Here is a 25,439-nt window from a genome sequence, read left to right as displayed (position 1 = left end):
CACGAGGCCAAGTTCATAACTCGCCCTGTGCGCTCAACCACCCAGCAATGTTGGATTTTGATTGGGCTTTCATCAAAGCTTACTGTCCGTTTTATGGAAACACAACACCACATAATATGTGCCTCTCAGCATGACCAGATATGCCCTTTCTTCTCTCTATGAGGTATGTGATATTGGTCCCAGGCCCTTTCCATAATTTGATTATTTGCCATTGAAGGAGACCTTCAGTTAGAGGACAAGTCATTTGATCAAGTTGACCTCGCACCATTTCCCTGGCTATTGGATTGGATGCTATTGGATGAGGGAGCTGTACGTACGCGGTGTCCCTCTGGTGTCCCTGTGAACCCTGCGGCTGGCTGGGTCACATGACACCTCCGAGGAGGTGGAGGGAAGCAGGCGTGGGTGGGGAGGAAGGGGAAATGAACGTGGCAATTTTGGGACGGAGACAAAGAGCAGGTGAGATTCTCATCAGAAGGGGAGGTCAAACGGTGCGCAAGGCAAAGACTGCACAGCCCAAGGGGGTTGAGCACTGGCCAGTCCACATGGCTGAAGTGAGACACTCACAGAATGCCAATAAGGATTACATAAATACAATAAAGGTCAGTCTAACAGTCTAAATCCCTGGAAATAAAAAAAGATGTCCGCACTGAGAGGAAAAAGCGGATTTAATAGCCGGTTCTTCATAACACTTTCATTTGTCCGGATAACACAGCAAGAGAGCGTGCTGTTTCATGGCTCCTGAAGGGATCGCTCTCCGTGTGTTCAGGACCAAGGCCTCTGGCAATGGATATGAGACTAACAAAAAAATGGCTCTCTTTTAACATCGACTGAAGATCAAATGCTCCGTCTCCGTAATTACACCGCTGAACAGCTTATTTAATTAGCCCGATTTATCTCCGCTTCTATCTGCAACCTGGCCTTGTCCGTCTGAAAAAGGCACGAGAGCCCGGCGCTTTAAATGACATTTAATAAATGATCCATGCCAAACAAAAGAGGCTTTAGGGAACACATGCTGCTCGGCCCTGGGTTCCATGCACTCGCCCCCAATAAGTAGATTCAAACCTTCTGTGCACATCCCATTTATTCTCCCCACAAAGGTAACAGCTGGGGCCCAGGAGAACAATTCAAGGGGCTTTTCTGTGGGCGCAGATAGATGAAGCCAAGGTATGGGATTATGGAGCGTGTCTACACGCGCCGGTGCAGGGGCATAAATAAATAATACCACAAAGCAAAGACCAAAAAAATGCAGGATCCCAGTCGTTTCTGTTTATGAGGAGGGGGGAAAATAATACAACAGGAAAATTATGTCAATGGGGTTTTTTTTTCTCTTCCCCCTGTCCCGAGGGGTCTGTGCGTTTGTTTGTTTAAGCTCTGCCCAGAGGGAAAGTTGGCTGGTGTCCAGGAACAACAGCCTGAGATTGAGACGAGATGAGATGAGGAGAGGAGAGGAGATCGAGCGGCCCAGCGCACAGCCCCTTCTGTGGGGCGCTCGGGGGTGAGAGGAGGACCCCGTGTCCTAACGATGCATTTGTCAGTCTAGCCATCTGATCGCACCGTGCCCCCAGACCTAAGCTCTGTTAATCCCTCCTCCATCCTGACTGCATTAATATGGATGTTAAGGAGAACGACCCCTGCCCACCCTAACACGCACGCACGCACCCACACACACACACACACATACAGTATACACACACACACACACACGTACACACACACATATACACACACAAACACGTGACCTCCCCCGCCACACACACCCTCACATGTCCTCTAGCCCTCCAGGCTCCTAAACACAGACACACACACACACATTTGTCACACAAGAAGGGGAGGGGTGGACAAATCTAGAGTGTTCTCCTGCTTTGGGGGACGTGCCTCCCCATCTCTCATGTTAATGCTGGGTTTCAATTAAAGACAGAGGCCGCTGACGCACACAGAGAACACCACAAAGCAAAAAGTATTTATTTATCATCTCTCCATTAATGGCAATGGATAATGGCATTCCTTTTGGGAAGTTATGGAGAACAAACTCAAAACCAATGAATTCTGTTGTTGTTGTTTTTGTTTTGCTGAGAGGGAAAAATCGTGGGAGTCCAGAAGTCGATGTGTTCCATGTGTTCCTGTGGGTGAGACGTCTGAAAATGGGGAGCATTGAGTGTGCATTACCATAACTAGTTGGTTATTGTTATGCCTTATGCATCGCTGGCCTGGCCTACAACGAGTCAAAAGACTGGAACGTGAAATCAAACTGTCATTGGCTGGCACTTGAGGGAAACCTTGGGAGATGAATATGTCTGAATTCCCTTTAGTGCTCTCTATTAATCTTTTCACCCACTTCACCGCTCTCTCTCTCTTTCATCTCTAGCTACAATCATTCTCTCTTTCTTTTTCTTTTTCATTCTTTCTTTCTCTCTATCTCTTCCACCATCTCTCTCTATCTCTCTCTCTCTCTCTCTCTCTCGCTCTCTGAGCAACAGCTTACATGTGATGGAAAAAATGTACTTCATCCAGGGGCACTTGTTCTCAAAGCATCTGTCAGTAAGCAGATACAACCAAATCCCTTATATCAATATTCTAAATGGAATCAATTACAATCCCCGACAATCATTTTCTATTCATAGTCCTTATGGTCAGATTTGGGCCAAGTCCACAAAACAATGTGATGCCGGCACATACATCAAACCACAGAAACCGAAATTCGTCGGTCTTAACTGGGCTGCAGCCTATCTTGTGTGCCAATCCCAATATTCGTCTTCACGTTTCCCCCAAGTGGAGATAGAGGCTGCTTTGTGTTTGCTGTTGTGCAGGAGGCCCTCTCACTCCAAATACATCACTGTTGTCCACTTCTGCTCCCGCCTAACAAGGCATCGGCTTCAGCTCCACATCAGCTTGGGGGGGTGGAGGGGTTGGGGCTACCCCTGGGTTCAGACCAAGTGTAGCTCACCACATACAGCCCGGGCCTCCCCACAGAGCAGACAAGGTTCATCCGTTGAACTCCGTGAGCGCTGCCGTGATTGACTGTTGCGGTGCCATTTGCATTTTCTCTCTCGGGAAATCTGATACTCTCTGTCACCAATTCGGGCTGCGTGGATGGTCATGTGCCCAAATGTCCAAGTCAAAATATCGGCTTTCGTCTAACGCAGGAGAGGGGTTTTAGTGCGACTGTATGTCTCTTCTGCTCAAAATCAAATCCCAATTGTTTAGTTGGCGAGACCAGACCCCAGAGAGAAATGAGCTGCAGGAGGTATCATGAGGTTGGAGTTATTCCTAGAGCGATGCACTAAAAGACTGATGGCTTTCATCCAGCAGACGCATGAGATAGACCAGGGGACTGCTGAGCCTAGAGGACTTTATATGTGTGTGTGTGTGTGTGTGTGTGTGTGTGTGTGTGTGCGCGTGTGTATGTGTGTGCGTGTGTGTGGGTGTGTGTGGCAGACAGGCAGGTCCACGTGGGCTCCCCCCATCCCTCTCCCAAAGCACGCATGTGTGTGTGCTGCAGGCTAGTGGTGACGGCTCATGGCGAACAGAGCAGCTTTCAACACTAGATAACTGAGAGCGTGTTTTCAGCAGAGCAGCCCTATGCCGAGCACCAGACATCTTCAGGCTGTCAGAGTAGATTGCCTGGAGCGTAGATTCATTTTTTTTTTTGGTTTTATCAACTCCACCTGCTCTCTTTCTGTCTCTCACTCGTTCACACACACACACACAGTCACTCTCTCTTTCAGACAAACCCACACACATGCATGCACACAAACCCACACACACACATACACATGCGCACATTAACACACAGTGAAGGCTATATCTTTTCTCTCGTGGTAAGCATGCAATACCTAGAAAATCAACTATAATGAAAGAATAGTTTGTGTAGATATAGCCATGTAACATTTTATGAGATTTGTGACACCATGCATCTTCAACAAATAGATTGTTGGCCACATTTACAGTTGTCAGAAGTCTCTATATAATGTGTGTGAATTCTTTAAACTGTTCTTGCTGGGGGGGGGGGTTTCAGCTAAGCCTCTAAAATACAGTATCTTCCGATGTTGATGACTGTTGCCACTGTGTTACTTTACTTTACTCTACTTTGAGTGTGGAGTTTGAATAAACTGTTCAAAGAAATTGACACTAAATTGACTTCACATACTGAATCCGTCATAAAAGTAAATTATAGCGCATGTTTGTGTCCGTTGACATGGTGAGCTAATGCTATTTTGTAAATATTAAATTCACACAAACACAAAAATGTGACAAATCTGACATCGTTATGCATGGAAAAAGGTAAAAAAACATAGGCTACAGAATATGTCAAACAATAGCGTCCCCATCACACACGGGACATCCTGAATGGCACCTAACGACTAAACCGAGATTTAGGCTACTTCATGAGGCAAAATATACAGTCAGTGAACTTTCAATTTATTTATATTCAGAAATCCTAACTGCCAGGAAATATTACATAAATCGTTGAACCCACGAGTCATTCGCTTGTACAAATCTGGATGGGACAGGGTTCTCTACTGGGACCATTCCGTGCACTTGTCCCGCAGTCCCGCTATCATTGCCGTTTGATAAAGACTCCTCTCACGTTTATTACGCTCATGCTGTAGCATTACCTATATCATAGTCACTCACCTTGATAAGTTGGATGGTTAGTGTTACTTCAAGATGAGTTCTCCTTATAGCGGTCGCCTATGAATGGGAACAGCTGAGCCCTGTGCGTCGGACCAATCTAGCTTCCGCTTCAAACTCCATCCAACAGTCGCGGGGTGGTGAATATGCTCCATACATTACGTCATGTGAGGGGGGCAGTGCCCTGGACACAACATAGCCAGTCAATAAATGCAATGTATGCTTAATCTAAAAGCCAACTCAACTGAGATCTAACATTTAAATGTACAATTTTAAACTAAAGTCAAAAATTGTAGCCTACATTTAAATGTTGGATCTCAGTTGAGTTTCTTTTCTATGTTAATGCCTGTAGCCTAGGCTACTTATTGAGTCTACCTTAATAAGTAGCCTAGGCTACAGTCATTAACATAGAAAAGATACCCTTTTTTAATGGGTCCAGTTACTGTATAATATTTTTATAGTTATTTCCGAGATTTCCATGGGATACAGGCTATTTTTTATTATTTGCAAAACAACAAGTAGTTTATGACAGTGAGGTCCCCACAAAAAGTCCATTCCAGGAAAAATAAATGTGGTGGAAATGTGTGTGTGTGCATGTGTGTGTGTGTGTGTGTGTGTGTGTGTGTGTGTGTGTGTGTGTGTGTGTGTGTGTGTGTGTGTGTGTGTGTGTGTGTGTGTCTGCGTGCGTGTGTTTGGAAGGGGTTTGTTTGTGAAAGGGGGGGGTTGGGTATCAGTGGAGGAACTTCAGTCCACACAGACGAACAGTATAGTGTCGCAAGCTTGGTCTTCTTACTGACCTCACCTCCCAGGTATTCCTGCACTGTGATCACATAACCCAAGTCAGCAGAAGCCCCCGAGAGTGATGTCATCCATCCCTATCTCATCACACCTTTGGAACCCTCCTATGAAAAGAAATGCCATGAGCAAACAAAATGCTGAAAAACCTGTTTTTCGCAACACAAATTTGTCTCATGGTGTCAATTCTACTTTTCATATTAACCACCACGGCGAGTGAGACCGTGTTGTATTAACTTTTCTAGACAGCTAAAGAAATATGAGATTCACAACAATTTGTTGTACATTTGTTCTGACAACAATTTGTTGTAAATTCTCTCATTAATAGCCATTCTCTGGTAGCCTATTGTCATTCAAGCAATTCGGTGATATAACTTTAATCACTGCACATTTCAAAAGAGTTCAGAAATGTTAACATATGCACGCATTTTTTTTATATGAGTAAAGGGAAATATGCGATTTATAGGATATGATCTTTCTGGTTGGCAAAATCTTAGGCTCAAGGTCACGGCATGGCCAACATATTTTAGGTGTTTCTATTGCCCTCTGGTGGCCAATTACATACATATCCTCTTGTATGTTGTCATGCCAATCATCCCATGAGGACGGATGAATAAGGCTACTTCAAAACATGTTTGTTTAAATAACTTAAATAAATCATCTAATGCATGAATAGATGATTCCCTGAAATGTCCACACAGATACACCAAACACTTCGGAGGGTCAATCATATCTCTAAGGTCAGAATCAAAAAATCATAGCCTAGGCCTACCATGCTATGGTCCTACTTTCATATTATTACATCCTTAGTCATCCAACATGTGCCTCTTGGCACCCTGAAGCAACCTTTCAACATTCTCTCATTCCAATCATTTCTGGGATTTACTGCATGACTTCAGTGTCACAGTGGCAACACCTGCAGTAGCGTTCGAATCTTCCATGTATGGGCTGTTCCCATCGCAAACAACGATCCTCCCGGCGAATAAGCCTCTAATCTGAACAGAGATTGCCAGCGCTTCAAAGAGAGTGACGGCCGCGGGCCAGCGTTGTTCACCTGAGCGGTTTCGAAGGCCGCTGATGTTCTCTGAGGCTCAGGGAGGAAGGGGAAGCTGCTGAGGCCTTTTACCCCTGAGGGATTACTTGTGTTTCGGGTCAGTGACCAATCATAATGCGATGTGCATAATGATTCAGCATTAATGACGGCTGAACGTGTTTGATGAATTAAGACGAGCGAAAGAAAGCGTCATAGCCCGGCCTACTGTGTTTACAAAGTACTGGCAAATTCTACAGTTTAATATAGGCCTTTCATGTGGGTAGTTTCACCATCAGGGTAAGACTAAGTGTTTTCTTTCATGAGGCCAACTAATTAAACATTCTTGAAATATAGTCTATCGTTTGTTTGTTTAATCTACATCAATGGAAGGAAAAAAATATGGCAATGTTTATTGACAATTCTCAAATAGGCCTATATGACTGCTATAGGATAGTGGACTACTAAACAAATGTATTTTTCTCGCCATTTAAGGTTCAATATTTGTATTCAATATTTAAAGTGTGTATTATTGTTCCTTGGGTTAACCATTTAAGTAAGCCTGGTTAATTAAGTTACATCATCATAGCCTACAATGCTTTTTTGGCATATTTATAGAAAATCTGTTGGCATGGACAAAAACTGTTTGACAGAAACAAACAGCTGTCATTAAAAATTATTATAACTTAATGATGTGTAATAAAATACACAAATATAATAAAAAATATGACCATTGCTCAGTCCTGCACATTCTCTCTGCAAAAATGAATCACGCTAGTCAATTTGTCTCCATTTCCTACTCCATCTCTTGCAATTGTTGTGTATGTAAATGAGTGTGTGCATGTGTGTGTTTGCCTTTGTGTACTGTATGTGTGCTTCTGTGTGTGTGTGTGTGTGTGTGTGTGTGTGTGTGTGTGTGTGTGTGTGTGTGTGTGTGTGTGTGTGTGTGCGCGCGCATGCATGTGTGTGGGTATGCGTACATTCCTGCCTGTGTGTGTGTGTGTGTGTGTGTGTGTGTGTGTGTGTGTGTGTGTGTGTGTGTTTATGTGTGTACATACATCTAGTGGGGCTACAGTACATGCCCACAAAGGTTCATGTGCCCCGGTGTTTCGATGTCCCGGAAATCGTTGCTATTAGTAATAAACAGTTATCCAACATAATCACATATTTTGAAGTACACAAACTAATGTCAAGCACTTATACTTTGATCTTGAAAATATCCATGTACTGTAAATTTAAATTACCCTGGAAATTTTTCCATGACATTTGATTCAAAGAACTGAACTTAAACGGTACTGAGAGATTCATACAATCACCATACCTTTTCATTTATTTACAACAGAAAATGAGATATATCTAAAAATAAAATAACATTTTAACAACATTCATTTGAACTAATTAATTTAGTGAAATGGATAGATACTTCAGTATGAAGTCCATTTTCCATACTTGTAATACAGTTTTTCTCAGTCGCTTTGGTGCTTTTCTCACATCACTATTACAGTTTTTCTCGATCATTTTGATACCTGAAATCACACTCTCAAAACAGTTAACACCCGTGTCTGAACAAAAGCACTCTGGACAAAATGACACATTTTGCTTGCAAAAGGCTGTTACTCTCTCAAAACACTTAAAACATGCAGCAAAAGCAAATCTTGCCTTCAAACACTACAACTTGTTGCCAATTAAAAAACACTCTTTAATCAATCATTACACACTGGACAACAAAATGCAAAATCTAGTTCTCAAAATGAGCATTTTTGCAATGTGTGTTCCATTACTTTCTCATTTTTCTGGTAGGCCTATCAGAAAAAAACTGTGAAAAGACAAAATGTACTGAATAAAAAAATAATTTATTCATTCCTCCCAAGATGTAACTGCCATTGACATGTAAGACATACAGTAAATACCTAGCAAGATACAGTACATTTCATTGAACTACAACTTGTCATTTTTCATCGAAATAGACCTACAGTAAACACCTTTTGTACTGTTTTCTCCACCAAATAGGCAATACAGTACTTTGTCTAAATGTGCATTAGATCCACACTTGCAAATAGCAACACAAAACAGACATCTCTTATGGATAATGAATGATTGCTGAGTGAAGAATTGTGCAAAGGAGTTTCACACAGGTGTATTAGAGATTCAGACTTATGCAAGGAATCTATACCACCTGTGAAAAGATGTTTTCCTTTTGTTTAGCATGGGAAAACCAATAGAGTTTGGGGCTTTTGAATGACACCTGTGTTAACTGTTTTGCAAAAGGGTGTGAGAAATGTGTAAACCCAATGAAAATGTGTGAACACATTCGCAAGAGATGACTTCCGCTGTGCAAAGAAAGTAGTCATGAAGACCAAGTGGGTTCTAGTTTACTTAAGCAGGTAAAAGCAATCGAGAAAAACTGTAACATTTGCACAGCAGTTAGTGCATTTCTCAAAACAATTAGTGCAAACTGCAAAACCTAGTGGATGACCTGCAAAAGCACGTCACTTGCTTAAAATGGATAGTCCATTCCTCAAAAGCAAGTTTTTATGTCAATGAAACTGTCAGTGTAATCAAAATGAGAAGTCTTGACACCATTGTTTATGAACAAGATAGTCAAATGGCTTTGTCATGTTTTCATTATGACAGTTCTCTCAGTGTTTTCCTATGCAAAAAAAAGGTCAGAACTCGGTGACACTACCTGAACATGCTCAAGACAGCACTATACAGTACTTGTACAGCCATTTGAAAACTACTTGTACAGCCATTTGTTCAACAATTTTGTATGTAATGACTCAAGCAATGAAATGAAGACTATTAGTTTTATTGGGAACGACTATTCAGCATCCGTAAGTATAGTTCATTTTGACTGACATGACATAAGCAAATGATCCTGTTAAAAAACAGCAGAGAAAAGTATGAAAGCAACTGATACATGTCCAAAAGCATTTGCAATTTGTTCAGAGGAAGGAGAAATTGCTACTATGATGTGCACAAATGACTAAATGTTGTGGAGGTTGAACTAATAGTTATGAGAATTTTCATTCTGATCTGAAAAAAGCACCAAAGCGACTGAGAAAAACTGTAATGTAGTTGTATTCGTTGTGTACAGCTTTTTTTATTTGTTTATGGGGAAAGGAGATGACCAAATGGGTATTCCAAGTACGTGGTTTAGTGACAAACTAAACTAGTGGGTAAGTTAACTCAGAGTAAGGGGTAAACCTCCTAATAGAAGAGCTGTATGGCTTCATTCTCCTTACAAAACAATGCCACAGGGCCCTTTTTGTAGGAGCTTTACCACTTACTCTGAGTTAACTTATCCAGGTTTGTCACTAAACCACATACTTGGAATACAAGACACTAAAATGTGACAAATGTGAATTTTCATTTTAGTAAACTGCCCTTAAAATGTCCTAATCCATTTTTTAATAAATGTAAAAATAGTACTAATATTACTAAAAAAGTAATTTTTGTAAATTCTTTAAGAATACAAACTCAAAATATATATATAAAATCCATTCATTCCTTGCTTGTTCTCCATACAAAAATACAAGACAGCTAATTTCAAGAAACCAAGAAATGGAGGACTCAGGATAGGAAGCTCTCCACAGATTCAAGCAGTTCAGGCGAACAGTCATACTGTTGCATGTCCAACACCAGCTCACCCAAGTCGCTCAACTGCAACTCAGGCTTATCGTCCAAATACAAGGCCTCCTCAGTCAGGCTGTTCTCTGATGTGGGGCTGATGATGATGCGGGGTATGCCGTAACATGGCCGGAAGTAACACTTTGGGTCCAGGGCGGTGGTCCGGTGGAGTTCCTGATCACGATGGCCGTCCTTGTCAAGTGTTGAGTTCCCCGTCTGAGGCTCCGTGGAGGCAACCAGCAGCGGGACAGTCGCCATGTTCAATGTGCCGGTCACCAGGTCATGATCACAGAGACTCAGAGACCCTGTGATGGTGGTCTTCTCCTGTGGATAACAGCAAAGGGGTTTCAAAGTGATATCAAAAAGTAGAGGGGAGAGGAGAAGGCAAGTGCTGTGTTGGGTCAACAAAATATTTTAAAAAGATCAGGTGCTCTTCGAGCGCGGACAACAAAAGTTATAAGGCAAAATGTGACTGTCTTGTATGTAGGCTTAAGATGTAGACTCTGAGGCAGTCAAAAAATCCGAGGCACACCGATCAAATATAAATCCTTTATTCTAATGGATACGCTTAGGCGTATGAACTCCTAAGCGTCTTCATCAAAAGTGAATATGTTGTAGGCTACTATACATCTAAGACTCCTGGAGATGAATTGTATAATGATTTTAAAATGCAATAGTTACTTTAACCCTTCCTAAATTTGTCATCTACCCCTTCTCAGGGTAAAGAATACATACATGCAGTACATGGACTATATACTATACAAATACACACAAACACTCATAAACATGCTTACTTTTTCCACAGTGGCCTGGGAGTGGTGTTTGATCTTGTGCCGTTTGACTGATTTGTTGTGGTCTTTGAGCAGGGGAAAGGAACACGAACTTCTGAAGGAGTCTGTTTTGCGGGACATCACATCGAGTTCTACATCGCCCCTCTTCTCGGACTGCAGTACGTGAACCTAAAGGGGGGAAAAGATGTGTAACATATGTGGTTAGGCTTTTATATAAGGTGCCATATACGCGGCAAGGAATTAAAAAAGGCCTATACAACCAAACAAAAGTTTATAACTTCTGTAAAAGCCATGTTGAAATGTTTAGTTCATCAGATACTGTACATGATTTTAATGAGATTCCAAACAGGATAGAGGCCAGCCAATCAACTCCTAGTGTCCTGCTTCCACAGGGCTTTAGAATAATAAAGAAGGACACAAGTCCACCAAAATATGTAAGCTTGTTTTCACTTGGCACACTGACTTCCTCTGCAACTCCTCCTACGTCTGTGAACTCCAACCTTAGCGTCTTATGTCCTCACCTGAACCAGACTCACAGTTAACAATCTAGGGAGAACTTTCTTCCTTTATAAAACATGAAGCAAAAAAATGCTTTCAAATGTCTTTACTTCATAAAAAATGTCTTGCATCCAAACCATCCCATCAAATTGAATTACGAATCACTGTCCTATTTTTAATAAGTCAATTGTTCTATTCAAGACACAAGCAATACAAGGTAAAGCTGTTGTATTTGGGCCTGAGTGCCAACATACTGTAGCACTTGACAAACATACAGCTGTACAGTACCACATCGCTACAGGACGTAGCTGAGGTTGAGTTGGAGGACACGGCATGGAGTTTAGCCTTGCAGACAGACGACTGTCTGCTGAACCCAGTGTCGTGGACGGACGTCTCGCTGTTGGTGGACGACAAGCAGTCCTTCTTTTTCTTCTGTGACAGGCAGGCAAGACAGGGCACCTTCTCCGCTAAGGTATTCCTGTGAATGAAATGTAATGAAATAGACAGTAAATCATCCTATTCTGAGATGGTTTAACCCCAAATGTTTAGCATTTTTATAGGTAATGTGTTTTGTTTTTGCAATATGTCTTCATGATGTCTTTGCAATAGTTTTCACCTGTATTTGGTGTGAATGATAGCATAGATGAACGGGTTGTATATCGTGGATGCTTTTGCTATGACTGCAGGTACTGTTTTGGAATAGGGAGTCAGCTTGTGGGCATACCTAAGGCATGAAGACAGAGAGAGAAGCAGAATGCACCACCAAAAGTCGCGCCATCACATCATGGGTTAGATAAGGATTCAAATCAGTGCAACAGCTCCACACGAGCCAGATGTCAGTTTGTATCTAGTTCAGCATTATCTATGATAAGTTGTGTATCAGAGATGTGTCACAGAGCTAGATGCACTGAAACGGTCCATTAGTAGACACCGAGAGAGAGAGAAAGAGAGAGATTAAATGTTGTGTAATCACTGTGGACATCATTGTAACAGCTAAAACACATTGCTAAAACTTACTGTTACTATAATGTTTTGGACCAAAAGGATTAAAATGAATGTTTTTAGGCTTGCAATAGCTCACAAGACAAGTCAGCCATTTATTTGTCACTGGAATCATTTAAATTTGATCAAATAAGCAATCCTGAATCCTGATTCATACGATGCTATTTGTAACTATTGATACGTAAATTAACATGACAAACTGATGAACAAACCTAATTACCAGTACAACAGTCAATTTTATTATAATTATGGTCATGTAAATATTATTCTAATTCGAAGTCTTTCATTCTAATCTGCAAATCTAAAAAAACATGTGAATTTCCTTAAGTGTTTTTGTCACTAAACGTATGTAATATTAACCTGATGTGAAAACACATCACAACAGTGCAACTGAACTCATGAATGGAAAATGTAGCTGAAGTTGAGGGATTATATGTTTGCAGATGAGGCAGTGTATTCAGCCCTCCACAAGAGCAAAGTGATGGAGTAGCTGAAGGACAAGCAGGTTTTACTTATGTGGAGCTCACTACTTAGATGAGGCGGGGAGAGAATTACTCTCTTGACCCAACACTAATCCCGCACTCGAGGCAACGGGCCTCAGCTCAGAGCATTTAGTTCTGACTAGAGATATAGGCAGAGATCGTGCATTAAATCCAGTGTTGCTCAAAGCGAACAGCTCTTCCAGACTGAAATAAGGTCAGGCAGTATATCCATTAGTGTAAATCAATAGATTCTAAAAAAGCGTCCTAAGCAAGAGATTAGCCCAATAATAGCTGCAGCCATAATGTTCAAAATTAACAAATAAGTTACAACAAATAATATTAAATAACAACAAATAATAACACAAATTGAACAGTGAAACAGTGTGGAACCTAATGAGTTTTTATTGCTGTTGAATGACTTAGGGTGTGTTCCAAACGGGAGACAGCTGCCTACTGCCTCCCTCCCTACATAGAGAGCTGTCTCACTAGACATGACTTTGGATTAAATGCATCTTTTAAAAATGAGCGTAGCACTCTAGAATCTTTGGTTAACACTACGGTATGACGTTAGCAAAGGCCTGACGTTAAACTAAATTAGCTTACGTAAGCTAGCAGGCTAACCAAAGATCCTTGAACCCTCTCTGGGCTAACGGTATAAATTAGTTTTAGGCCATCCTTAAAAATATTTTTGTTTGCAGTAACAGCCAAAAAAAATTAAAAATGGGTCGGTAGGTAGGTCAAATTTTTTTTTCAAGATTCAAAGTAAAAAAAAAGTTCAATTTTGGTCATGGTGATTACCTAGGAATGAATTTACACAAATGTGCATATCGCGGACGTAACTGACTGGGTCTTCAACCCGTGCCTTCAGGCGCACCATTGCAAACCTCATTCTGATGCAGGTTATATAGACCAGCCTTTCTCAAACGTCTTTGACCTGAGGCCCGGTCATGGCAGACTTTTGGGTCATAGGGCTCATCTACATGTACCCAGAAAGAAGGCTACAATAGCTCTTGGCCACGTTATATTGAAATTTGACTATACAATACTCAATGCTATACAGTGTATTATACAGTCTCTGCTCTGTTTCTAAGGAAGTTCCAAAAACAACGTCGTTCTATTAAGTTTCGTTAAATAAATAAATAGCCTTCCAACAGGTTGGAGCGGAGCTTTGATACCAACGTTATCGATTAGTTTCAGTTTCTCTCGGCAAGAGCGCCGCATTGAATGAATGCTCATACCACCACTTAATTGTAGGGCTCCATGTTTAATGACATCGATAGCAGAAACGTTTGTTTTCTTTTTTCGTCGATCCGCGGTTTCTTGATCAACTGCGCAGCAAATTATCAGATGAAGCACCGGGCCTAATTTCACTCCACGACTCCGGGACCAGCAGTCTCCATGTTATGGACCCATATTTTGAGAAATGCTGAATAGACCACAACCAATTTCAATACTCCGACACGGTCACCGCTTGACTAGGGGAGAAGGGATGAGAAGATCTGGCCACAGTTCTTCCAGAACTTCGTGAAACAAGCGTTATCAGTTTGTGTGAATGAAACGAAGTGACATCATTAAAACCAATGGTGTAGAGATGACGCCACAGTTTTTTTTTTTTTTAAGTGAGCCACGTTTGCATGTAGGTAATTTATATTCACAATACTTGGGCCTACTAAAAGAACTATTATTTTATTGCATTTGTATTGGTTGTTTAGAGTAAAAAAAAAAAACAATCGGTTGGTATTAACGCAAAAGTTTACAACCGCAAGTCGGTCGGACTAAAGGGAAAAAAAAACAATATTTGGGTCGGTTCTAAATTGACAGGGTCGGTCGGGTTACGGCAAACGAAAATATTTTTAAGGATGGCCTTACGGCCGGCAGATATATCAGACCAGACGCTATTAATGGTTATAACAATGGCATAATCAGATAGTAAATTGTTTATTTCTAATCTGTAATCTGCAAAATAAGATCACACAAATGACATTTTAAACAGATTCAGCAGCCATTACCGATGTCATCCGCCATGTTTGTTTACCTTTCACAGCTGTTTCAGACGTTGCCGCAAGGGATTATGGGTAGGAGGCAGCATGAAGTGTGCATCGATGCTGCCTTCAAAAATGACCGTTATTTGGGAATTCTAAGATATCTTAAAAGGCAGCAGAATTTGTTTTTTCGGTTTCGAACCGCACTTGCTCCCCAGTTAGATATCTTAAGGCAGCAACTTTACCCGTTTCGAACACACCCTTAGTCTGCTCCACCAAAAAAGCAACATCAGGGACAGAGAGTACTGTAGACCCCTGTCAAGGTTGCAGTATGGAGAGCTGGACCGAGGTGCAGGGCAAGTCGAGAACGAGGCACACTTGAACTTGAAACCCGGAATCTTTAATGCAAATGCACACTACAACCACGAAACAACATCAATGACCGACAGGGGACTGAGGGAGACAGAGGGTTTAAATACACAGGGGTTAAACAAGGCTAACAAGGCACAAGTGGACAAGAAACAAGAGACAGGTGAACACAGGGCTGGAAATCATAATTAAACTAGCAGACTAATAATGAGGAACAGGTGAGGGGCGGAGACACTGACAGGTGACAGGCAGGTAAACACAAAGCACATGGGGAACAAACAAAGGAGCACGGACAGGACCCTTACAACCCCCTCCAGCCCCATGCAAAGATTTGGTTTAGTCACATAATGGCATCAGCTTGATTGCATTAGTCACAGTCACACAGCCATGTTTCATTTGTCCCCTCGTACCTTTAACCTCTAGCTCCTTTCTTACGTATGAAAAATACGTAACTCACAATCTATCAAACCTGAATCTAATAGAATTGAAGCTTTCCAAGAGAAGTATATTAATAGTAGACACAACTGTTCCTTCCACATACTGTAACAGCACAGCATCTCACAACAAATCCAATAAAGTTGATCTGACAACTGTGACATTGTAGTCTGCATAATATGAAGGTGCTTACATACATGCCTTCAATTATACCATTTCCAGTACCTACCTCTGCAACTGGCTACTGGACTTCCTCTGTCAGAGGCCCCAAGTAGTACGTGTTGGCAACAATACCTCAAGCAGCATCACACTGAGCACAGGGGCCCCCCAAGGCTGCGTGCTCAGTCCGCTGCTCTTCACACTGCTGACGCATGACTGCACTGCAACCTACAGCAACAATCACATAGTGAAATTTGCTGACGACACAACTCTGGTGGGTCTCATCACCAAGGGCGACGAGACTCAATACAGGTTGGAGGTCGACCATCTGACCACGTGGTGCAGGGACAACAACCTCCTGCTGAACGTCAGCAAGACCAAAGAGATTGTTGTTGACTTCCGGAGAGGTCACACCCAACACCTGCCACTGACCATCGACGGTGCTGTGGTGGAGAGAGCGAGCAGCACCAAATTCCTGGGGGTGCACATCAGTGAAGACCCTCCTGGACCACCAACACTGCATCACTGGCTTAAGAGAGCTCAGCGCCGCCTGTACTTCCCAAGTGAAACTCAGGCGAGCAAGTGCTCCACCAGCCACCATGACCACATTCTACCGAGGCACCATTGAGAGCATCCTCTCCAGCTGTATCGCTGTGTGGGGCGGAAGCTGCACTGAATACAACAGGAAAGCCCCTGCAGCGCATAGTGAACACAGCTGGAAGGATTATTGGTGCTTCACTCCCTCCCCCTGAAGGACATTTACACCACCCACCTCACCCGCCAAGGCTTACACCAAAAATTGTGAGTGATGCAAGTCACCCCGCTCACAATCTGTTTGATCTACTGCCCTCTGGGAAGAGGTACAGAAGCCTGCGCTCCCAAGACTACCAGACTCACCAACAGCTTCATACACCAAGCTGTAAGGATGCTGAACTCTCTCCCTCCTCTCCCCCTCCACCCTCAGCTACATAACATCCTGGACATTGGACCCCACAATGGCCGCCTGCACTACTCCACTTGCACACTTGTACACTTTACAACTTCCTGTCCTGAAAACACAACACTTCTGCTGCTCTTACATAACTTGCACCACTATGCCACTTTCTTTTCTTACTTAGGTCAAAACAGAACTACCCAAGCTTTTTATTGGCCTGACTTTGCACTAGTATTTTATTGACTGTCTATGCACAATTTCAACCAAATTTTGCTGCTCTTATTTTTTTCATTATTATATGTGCCCTTTTATTTACTTATTTACTTACTTTTTTGTTTACTTGAATGTTATGTTTGTCTGTGGACTTAAATGGTAAAATATGTCTTGTCTTCACCGTGGGATAGTGAGAAACGTAATTTCGATCTCTTTGTATGTCTGGAACATGTGAAGAAATCGACAATAAAGCTGACTTTGACTTTGACTTTGACTTTGATTTCAGCAATAGTGAAAGTGTGCCCTTCTAGTTAGGATTCCCTGAGATCCATCTAAGGTGCCCACCAAACACCAAAGAGGGCCGAGAGGTGTTTTGTATGTGCGCCAACACAGCTTGTCCCAAATGCAGATGGACAGGTGGGGGAGTCAGCAGAGGTCCACTCACCCTGCCCAGGAAATGAGCGTGACACAGGCGTAAGGGGACCAAGACAGCACATACACGATGATGACCACAAACGCAATCTTGGCCAGCCGCCACTCGTTACGCATAGACTGCTGCTGAATACTGGATTTCCCCAGCCTCTCCAAGTCCCTGCATCAGAGCAAATGACATGCAAGCACTGATGAAGACAACTGCACAGAACTATCTATCTATCTATCTATCTATCTATCTATCTATCTATCTATCTATCTATCTGTCTGTCTGTCAAGCAATTTATATACTTATACTATATACAGACATCTTGACTGACTTACTTTCTTATTGACTTCCTTTCCCTTACTTCCTTATTGTTTGCTTAATTATTCATTACTTTTATTCATAGTCTGAGAGTCCCTGTGATGCATAGTGAGACATGACTGTGAAATGCCTTCAGCTGACCTGCCGGCGTTGCGGATGGCGAAGAACATGAAGAGATAGCAGTAGAGGATGACCCCCAGGGGGATGAAGAACACGAAGCAACAGAGCATCATGGTGTAGCTCCTGTTGCCCACGGAGAAGGTGGTGTAGTCCCAGGTGCAGGTGGTCATCATTCCCTCTGGGATGTAGGAACCTGCCAAGGACAACAGCAGCCTCAGGTCTCACTCGCTACACACACTCTTCTATTCCACTGCTCAGCCAATGTGTCATGTTGAAGCTGCAGTTGGCAAGTCTGACAGATTGAGGGGACTTAGCCAAAATGTTGAATGTTTACAACTCTCATGCCCCTCCACCACTACCACCGAGCACCCTCTCATCGAGTTTGTGCTCGTCAGTGCGCACCAGACTGTGATTGACAGTCAGATCTCACATCCCTACTCTGATTGGACCAGAAGAACTGGAAGCTGTGGATTTTTGCAAAACAAATAACAGGCGGAGGTAGAACTGCATGTTTTTTTTCTAAAACCGGCTGATATATGTTGTTCTGTCAGAGTATAGTGTCGGTGTCAGCGAATATGATCAAAAAAATCTTGCCAACTGCAGCTTTAATGCAATAGTTATGTTGTAAGAATTTACATTGGGGAATAAAAGGGGTTCAGCTTCAAGTTTCCTTAGTGTGACTTATTTGAATGATACTAGTTCGCAATCTAGTACTCGTCAATATTAACTAACTAGTCAGTAAGAAGTGTACTACTAACATACTTCACTAACTATACAGTGAGGTTGAGTAGACTTAATAAACTGTAACTACACTGTTAATATCATATTAAAATGACTTACTCCAGCCAACAAGTGGGGCCAGACTCCAACCCAGTGAGTAGAGCCAGACCAGCACTATGGCCAGTGTGGTCCTGCGTTTGGAGTTCCACTGCATGGCCTGCAGAGGGTTGGTGATGACCAGGTAGCGGTCGATAGAGATGGCCAACAGGTTTATCATAGAAGTGATGCCAAACAGGGCCCCACAGAAGGCATACACCTTACAGCCTGGGGAAAATAGCCAAAAGTCAGACTGTATGTATGTCCAAAAGTTATGCATACAAATGTGCTGCACAGAAAACACCATTAGAGTGCACCAATGTATCCAATCAAACCATCCAAAATATTCTCATATTTTTGGTTAGACTAATCCACCATTGTTTCCAAATGTCCCCACACTTGAAATCTCATCATGTTGGTCTTTGTCAACTACTTGGCAAAGGGATAAAACAAGTTTTACTTAATCCAATCAGTGAGGTCTGAGGAGAAAAAAAACACAAAAATGGAAGTTACCTGTTTCCCCAAACACCCACTTAGTGTTGAGAGAGTTGATGAAGAAGATGGGTGCCTGGGTGAAGGCCATGAGGAAGTCACTCACGGCCAGATTGACGATGAAGTAGTTAGGCAGACTCCTCAGCTTCTTATTGCTGACAAAGGCAAAAAAGTTTGGTGTTCAACAGAGTTTTACCAAAGCCTTTATAATATCTGTATATAATCTATCTATCTATCTATCTGTCTGTCTGTCTGTCAAGCAATTTATATACTTATACTATATACAGACATCTTGACTGGACTTACTTTCTTATTGACTTCCTTTCCCTTACTTCCTTATTGTTTGCTTAATTATTCATTACTTTTATTCATAGTCTGAGAGTCCCTGTGATGCATAGTGAGACATGACTGTGAAATGCCTTCAGCTGACCTGCCGGCGTTGCGGATGGCGAAGAACATGAAGAGATAGCAGTAGAGGATGACCCCCAGGGGGATGAAGAACACGAAGCAACAGAGCATCATGGTGTAGCTCCTGTTGCCCACGGAGAAGGTGGTGTAGTCCCAGGTGCAGGTGGTCATCATTCCCTCTGGGATGTAGGAACCTGCCAAGGACAACAGCAGCCTCAGGTCTCACTGCTCGCAACACACACTCTTCTATTCCACTGCTCAGCCAATGTGTCATGTTGAAGCTGCAGTTGGCAAGTCTGACAGATTGAGGGGACTTAGCCAAAATGTTGAATGTTTACAACTCTCATGCCCCTCCACCACTACCACCGAGCACCCTCTCATCGAGTTTGTGCTCGTCAGTGCGCACCAGACTGTGATTGACAGTCAGATCTCACATCCCTACTCTGATTGGACCAGAAGAACTGGAAGCTGTGGATTTTTTGCAAAACAAATAACAGAATGGAGGTAGAACTGCATGTTTTTTTCTAAAACCGGGCTGATATATGTTGTTCTGTCAGAGTATAGTGTCGGTGTCAGCGAATATGATCAAAAAAATCTTGCCAACTGCAGCTTTAATGCAATAGTTATGTTGTAAGAATTTACATTGGGGAATAAAAGGGGTTCAGCTTCAAGTTTCCTTAGTGTGACTTATTTGAATGATACTAGTTCGCAATCTAGTACTCGTCAATATTAACTAACTAGTCAGTAAGAAGTGTACTACTAACATACTTCACTAACTATACAGTGAGGTTGAGTAGACTTAATAAACTGTAACTACACTGTTAATATCATATTAAAATGACTTACTCCAGCCAACAAGTGGGGCCAGACTCCAACCCAGTGAGTAGAGCCAGACCAGCACTATGGCCAGTGTGGTCCTGCGTTTGGAGTTCCACTGCATGGCCTGCAGAGGGTTGGTGATGACCAGGTAGCGGTCGATAGAGATGGCCAACAGGTTTATCATAGAAGTGATGCCAAACAGGGCCCCACAGAAGGCATACACCTTACAGCCTGGGGAAAATAGCCAAAAGTCAGACTGTATGTATGTCCAAAAGTTATGCATACAAATGTGCTGCACAGAAAACACCATTAGAGTGCACCAATGTATCCAATCAAACCATCCTAAAAAATATTCTCATATTTTTGGTTAGACTAATCCACCATTGTTTCCAAATGTCCCCACACTTGAAATCTCATCATGTTGGTCTTTGTCAACTACTTGGCAAAGGGATAAAACAAGTTTTACTTAATCCAATCAGTGAGGTCTGAGGAGAAAAAAAACACAAAAATGGAAGTTACCTGTTTCCCCAAACACCCACTTAGTGTTGAGAGAGTTGATGAAGAAGATGGGTGCCTGGGTGAAGGCCATGAGGAAGTCACTCACGGCCAGATTGACGATGAAGTAGTTAGGCAGACTCCTCAGCTTCTTATTGCTGACAAAGGCAAAAAAGTTTGGTGTTCAACAGAGTTTTACCAAAGCCTTTATAATATCTGTATATAATCTGTCTATCTATCTATCTAAGTATAAGTATAAGTATATATACTCTTTTGATCCCGTGAGGGAAATTTGGTCTCTGCATTTATCCCAATCCGTGAATTAGTGTAACACACTGCACACACAATGAGGTGAAGCACACACTACAGTAATCCCGGCGCAGTGAGCTGCCTGCAACAACGGCGCTCGGGGAGAAGTGAGGGTTAGGTGCCTTGCTCAAGGGCACTTCAGCCGTGCCTACAGGTCGGGGTTCGAACCGGCAACCCTCTGGTTACAAGTCCGAAGTGCTAATCAGTAGGCCACGGCTGCCCCATCTATCTATCTATCTATCTATCTATCTATCTATCTATCTACTGTATCTATCTATCAATATTATAGACCTGCCCTCATTCCACTTTTAGAAACCATGAACCCTGCCCACTATCTGTGGATTTACACAAAATCCCATGAGCATGTTTGATTGATAGGTCGATCCTCTATAAAAATGTGATTACATTTGTGTAGGGGAGATTACATGCATAACCTATGTATGTCTGAGCCCTTGGGGCTCTACAAATTACAGTAGTAATGGTAGATTGCAGTGATTCAGTATGGAGCAGGTGTTTGGACAGATCCATCAAGGAAATGCCATACCGCTGTCTGTACCATATATGGACACATCCCATAAGTGGAAATAGGTCAGTAAGAAGTTCATGTCATTTTTCACACTCTAGATATTTTCCCACTAATTCCTGATACCTTCTCAGAACAGCCATCATGTCACCAATAACCCACTTCTCTATTTACTTACTTTACTTAGCACATAGCCTACAACGTCATCAACCTTGGAGTTCATTTGTAAAATTAAATGATTCATCACGTAATTCATTACGCAGTTTTTCTCAGTCGCTTTGGTACATTTCTCAGATCAGAATTGAAATGCTCAAAACTACCTGTTCAATCTTCACATCATTGTGTCACTTGTGCTCATCAAAAAAGCAGTTTCTTATTTCTTTTAACAAGTTGCAAATGCTTTGGTACATCCAAGCAAATGATTATGTACAATTATCTGTTGTTTCCTACATTATCAATTGCTTATGTGATGTTGATCAAAATGTAATATAATGGGCCTCTGTTGAATAGTCTCACCCCCCACAACATTTAGGCATTAGTTCATAGCATAAGTCTTTACATGCAAAATGGTTGAACAAGTTGTCACAATATGTTGTTGTGATGTGGATGAGAATGTGTGGCCCAACAGACAGGAATGTCAGGAGGTGTAGGAAGACTGCACTGTAATTCCTATAGCACTGTATCGTTTCTCCCTAAGGAGATTGTCCTATGTTTCACATTTCTTTTTTTTCTTTTCTTTTTTTCTTTGTGCTACGTAAGCAGTGCTGTCTTTTCTTTTCTGTATCGCAATGACATGGTCTGTCCACAAATTACAATACAAACAGTACAGTAAAAGTGTACATTTGAATCTTGTCCAGTCTCTTGCAATCAAACTCCCACATACACTAAGGTGTAATCTACCATTTACAAAAATTGTCATCAAAACTTTAGCCATAGTTTACTTCAGAGCATCCCTCCAGAGTACACTGTTATCGACAACATGACTAAGCAATTTGACTGTCTTATCCGTACACAATGACACAAGGACTTGTCGTTCTGATGGCACTGACATGTTTATTGACACAGATATTTCTTTTTGAGAGATGAACTAAGGATTTTGAAGGTGGCTAAGGAAGAAACTGCAGGTAATCCATGGTGTTTTGCTATTTGTATTCATTGTTTTGAGAAATGCACTTACTGTTTTGCAAATGTTGAGGATGATTTGAGAAATGTACCAAAGCGACTGAGAAAAACTGTAAAATCATTCTGTAAAGTCATTCTGTTTCAGCTGACTAAATTATTTTCTTGAGTAGTAGTGTTCAAACACTGAAATGAAACAAAAATTTGACACAAAATGTGTCTGAATTTAAAGGACAATCCACATGTTCTGCCTAACACAAGAACATGACCTATTTTCTGGATACAATTAAATGTAATACCATTAAAGAGAACCCAAGAGATAATCCCCGGACAGTCATCCTAAACAATCAAAAAGCTTTTATGAATTTGTCATTATATGTTACAGAAAAGTCACATCACTGTGAATTTTTATGTCATGCCATACCTGATATGATTTTTATCCTGAAGATTTGAAGATTGTCTTTTACATATCAGTTTCAGAATAAGGATGCCTTTTTCAGGCTTCTAGTGACAAGTTATGACTGTTCACGAGGCACATAAGGAAGAGTGAGTTTGTTGATTGCCTAAAATTACTTTGCCTAAAATTACTTTCCTCAAACCACACAGAACTACTTACTCTGAGTACATAGCATCCTTCTACTCTATTTTTGAGACTGTTTCTCCATTAGTATACTCAACATACAGAGAGCGTTCCTCACCTTCCACATCTTTGCATTCAAGAGTTCACACATTTGAAGAGCGCAAAAACAATGAGAGGAATGGACTGGCTGAGGTTGCCAGTGTAGTGAAAAAAGAGACAGAGGTCTCAGAGGAGACTGAGCCTGCAGAAAGATCTGAACAGCCCGGCTCAGACACACACACACACACACACACGAAGAGTGGTCCTAAGCTTTTAAATCTGATGATACTCATCTGCAACTTTGACAGCATCCGCATCAGTGCTACAGTAGGTGGTGCCAAATTCAAAGAAGTTAATTTCACTTTGTGTGTAATCGCATTGTGTTAAAGCAAGATAAAAGTAGCGGAGCCACACTGTCATGGATTACAACAAGGGCTAATGTAAACATGAATATGACATAAAAGAAAAAGAAATAACAGATCCTATACAATCCTATACTTAAAATAGTTACAGTAAAAACGTTACTCAACTTTTCAACTGTCTCAAATGTGCAAATAATATATCCATCTTGACTTCTAGACAGGCCCACTGTGTCAAACAAGATTATGCACCATAATGTGTTCATCTGGCTAACACACTGACAGGGATGGCACAAGGCACCGTAATACAGCAATGCAGAATGCTAAGCACCAATAAGTGTTCCTCATAAAGCTGGAATATTGACAGTCCATTCAATACTAAAGTACAGTACATTCAAGTCTTCTATGACAGCCATAAAAAAAAACTCTCATTATTATTATTATTATTATTATTATTATTATTATTATTATTATTATTATTACCAACAAATACTACCACTACAATAGTTATTACCAAAGCTAGTGATAAAATCAAACCGTTTTTACCAATGAATCCAATAATGTGATGTGAACAGCAGCACTCTTCCAACTCTCCCAGTAGCCTACCTGTAGAAAGCGAATATCACCAGAGCATTGCCCGTCATTCCCAGAGTTCCGATGACCACAATGAAAAAGGCCACAATGTAGTGCACATGGACAGGGATGTCCACCTTCTTAAAGAAGCTGTGGGGCTCCTCCATGTCCTCCACCTGTTCGCGGGGCACAAGAGACAACATCAGACCTCCATGGTCAACGATGCCTCTCTCTTCTTCTCAGGGCAGCAATCTGATCTCTGTCTCTCTCTCCCTGCCCCCCCACCTCACTCTCTCTCTCTCTCTCGGTCTCTCTCCCTCTCTCTCTTTTCCTGCCTGCCCACTCCACCCACACTGCAACATGTGTCGCTTGACTCTGAAGGCTTATGTAAGAGTCATGATGTCCACCAGCGGGCCAGAGACAGACTGCGGGCGACCTACTTGCATGCAACTGTGATCCATGTGCGCTCGCCTCCCTCGTCCATGTGTTACATGGCACTCCACTGCTCTCATCAGACACCAGACACCCCCACACATACCCCCCACACACACACCCCCCCACACACACACACACACCCACACACACACACACACACACACACCATAACTCTCTCACCCCACACACACACACACACACACACTTTTTTACAGTAGGCGCCAGAGGAATGGCAAGATTAAGATGATGTTATAACTTTTGACATGAGAGGCATTAATCAGGTGTGTGTGTGTGTGTGTGTGTGTGTGTGTGTGTGTGTGTGTGTGTGTGTGTGTGTGTGTGTGTGTGTGTGTGTGTGTGTGTGTGTGTGTGTGTGTGTGTGTGTGTGTGTGCTTGTACTTGTCTTTATTCTTTATATACGCATAGCTTATCTGTGCCCTGTGACACATATTCTGATGGCAACAAGCAAAGATCTTAGAGCGGAGCGCTCTAGAATCTTTGGCACCCTTGATTGCCACCAACTCTGCATCTTTGTCTCTGCTGATGACAACATCTCTCACTATCTAACCAATTTATCACATCAGCCAAAGAGGGAGGAAACAGCCATCAGCTAACACCATGGACAAGACAAGCCGTGCCATGTAAATTCTCTCTGTGCCAT

The 25,439-nt window shown here is 42.0% G+C and overlaps 2 protein-coding genes across 4 annotated transcripts in view; both read right to left on the bottom strand.

The window, feature by feature from the left end:
* pdlim5a (PDZ and LIM domain 5a) overlaps window positions 1-4,769 on the bottom strand; it is a 69,278-nt gene extending 64,509 nt beyond the window's left edge. Inside the window, exon 1 of one of the 2 annotated variants that reach the window (XM_048243130.1) lies at window positions 4,636-4,769. The gene's annotated coding sequence lies outside the window, so the exon portion shown is untranslated. The remainder of the gene's footprint in view (window positions 1-4,635) is intronic. The other variant, XM_048243133.1, reaches the window with a different exon arrangement.
* Window positions 4,770-9,426: 4,657 nt separating this feature from the next.
* Window positions 9,427-24,580, bottom strand: opn4xb (opsin 4xb). 2 transcript variants are annotated; one of them, XM_048244335.1, is made up of 9 exons: window positions 24,377-24,580; window positions 20,866-20,999; window positions 20,374-20,577; window positions 19,550-19,721; window positions 17,398-17,544; window positions 11,993-12,100; window positions 11,665-11,854; window positions 10,882-11,046; window positions 9,427-10,411 (listed from the first exon to the last, which is right to left on the bottom strand). In XM_048244335.1, the coding sequence occupies exons 1-9, from the start codon at window positions 24,544-24,546 to the stop codon at window positions 10,031-10,033; spliced, it is 1,671 nt and encodes a 556-aa protein (XP_048100292.1). In that variant the 5' UTR covers window positions 24,547-24,580; the 3' UTR covers window positions 9,427-10,030. The 2 variants fall into 2 exon arrangements, with proteins under 2 accessions (XP_048100292.1, XP_048100293.1); XM_048244336.1 differs by having other exon boundaries at window positions 10,239-10,411; window positions 11,652-11,854.
* Between the last annotated feature and the right edge of the window lie 859 nt (window positions 24,581-25,439).

Source organism: Alosa alosa, chromosome 5 (genome assembly GCF_017589495.1).
Source record: "Alosa alosa isolate M-15738 ecotype Scorff River chromosome 5, AALO_Geno_1.1, whole genome shotgun sequence".
Classification (NCBI taxonomy): Eukaryota; Metazoa; Chordata; class Actinopteri; order Clupeiformes; family Clupeidae; genus Alosa; species Alosa alosa.
Note: the sequence above shows the minus strand (reverse complement) of the source record. Positions and strands in the feature narration are given on the sequence as shown.

What these genes read in the sequence shown, in the direction of transcription:
- opn4xb (XM_048244335.1), bottom strand. Translation starts at nt 24,546, where the DNA reads ATGTTGTCTCTTGTGCCCCGCGAACAGGTGGAGGACATGGAGGAGCCC. An exon ending in GGCCCCACTTGTTGGCTGGA is followed by an intron (nt 19,722 to 20,373) that starts GTAAGTCATTTT and finishes TGTCCTTGGCAG; the next exon opens with GTTCCTACATCCCAGAGGGA. An exon ending in ATCATTCACACCAAATACAG is followed by an intron (nt 11,855 to 11,992) that starts GTGAAAACTATT and finishes TTTCATTCACAG; the next exon opens with GAATACCTTAGCGGAGAAGG.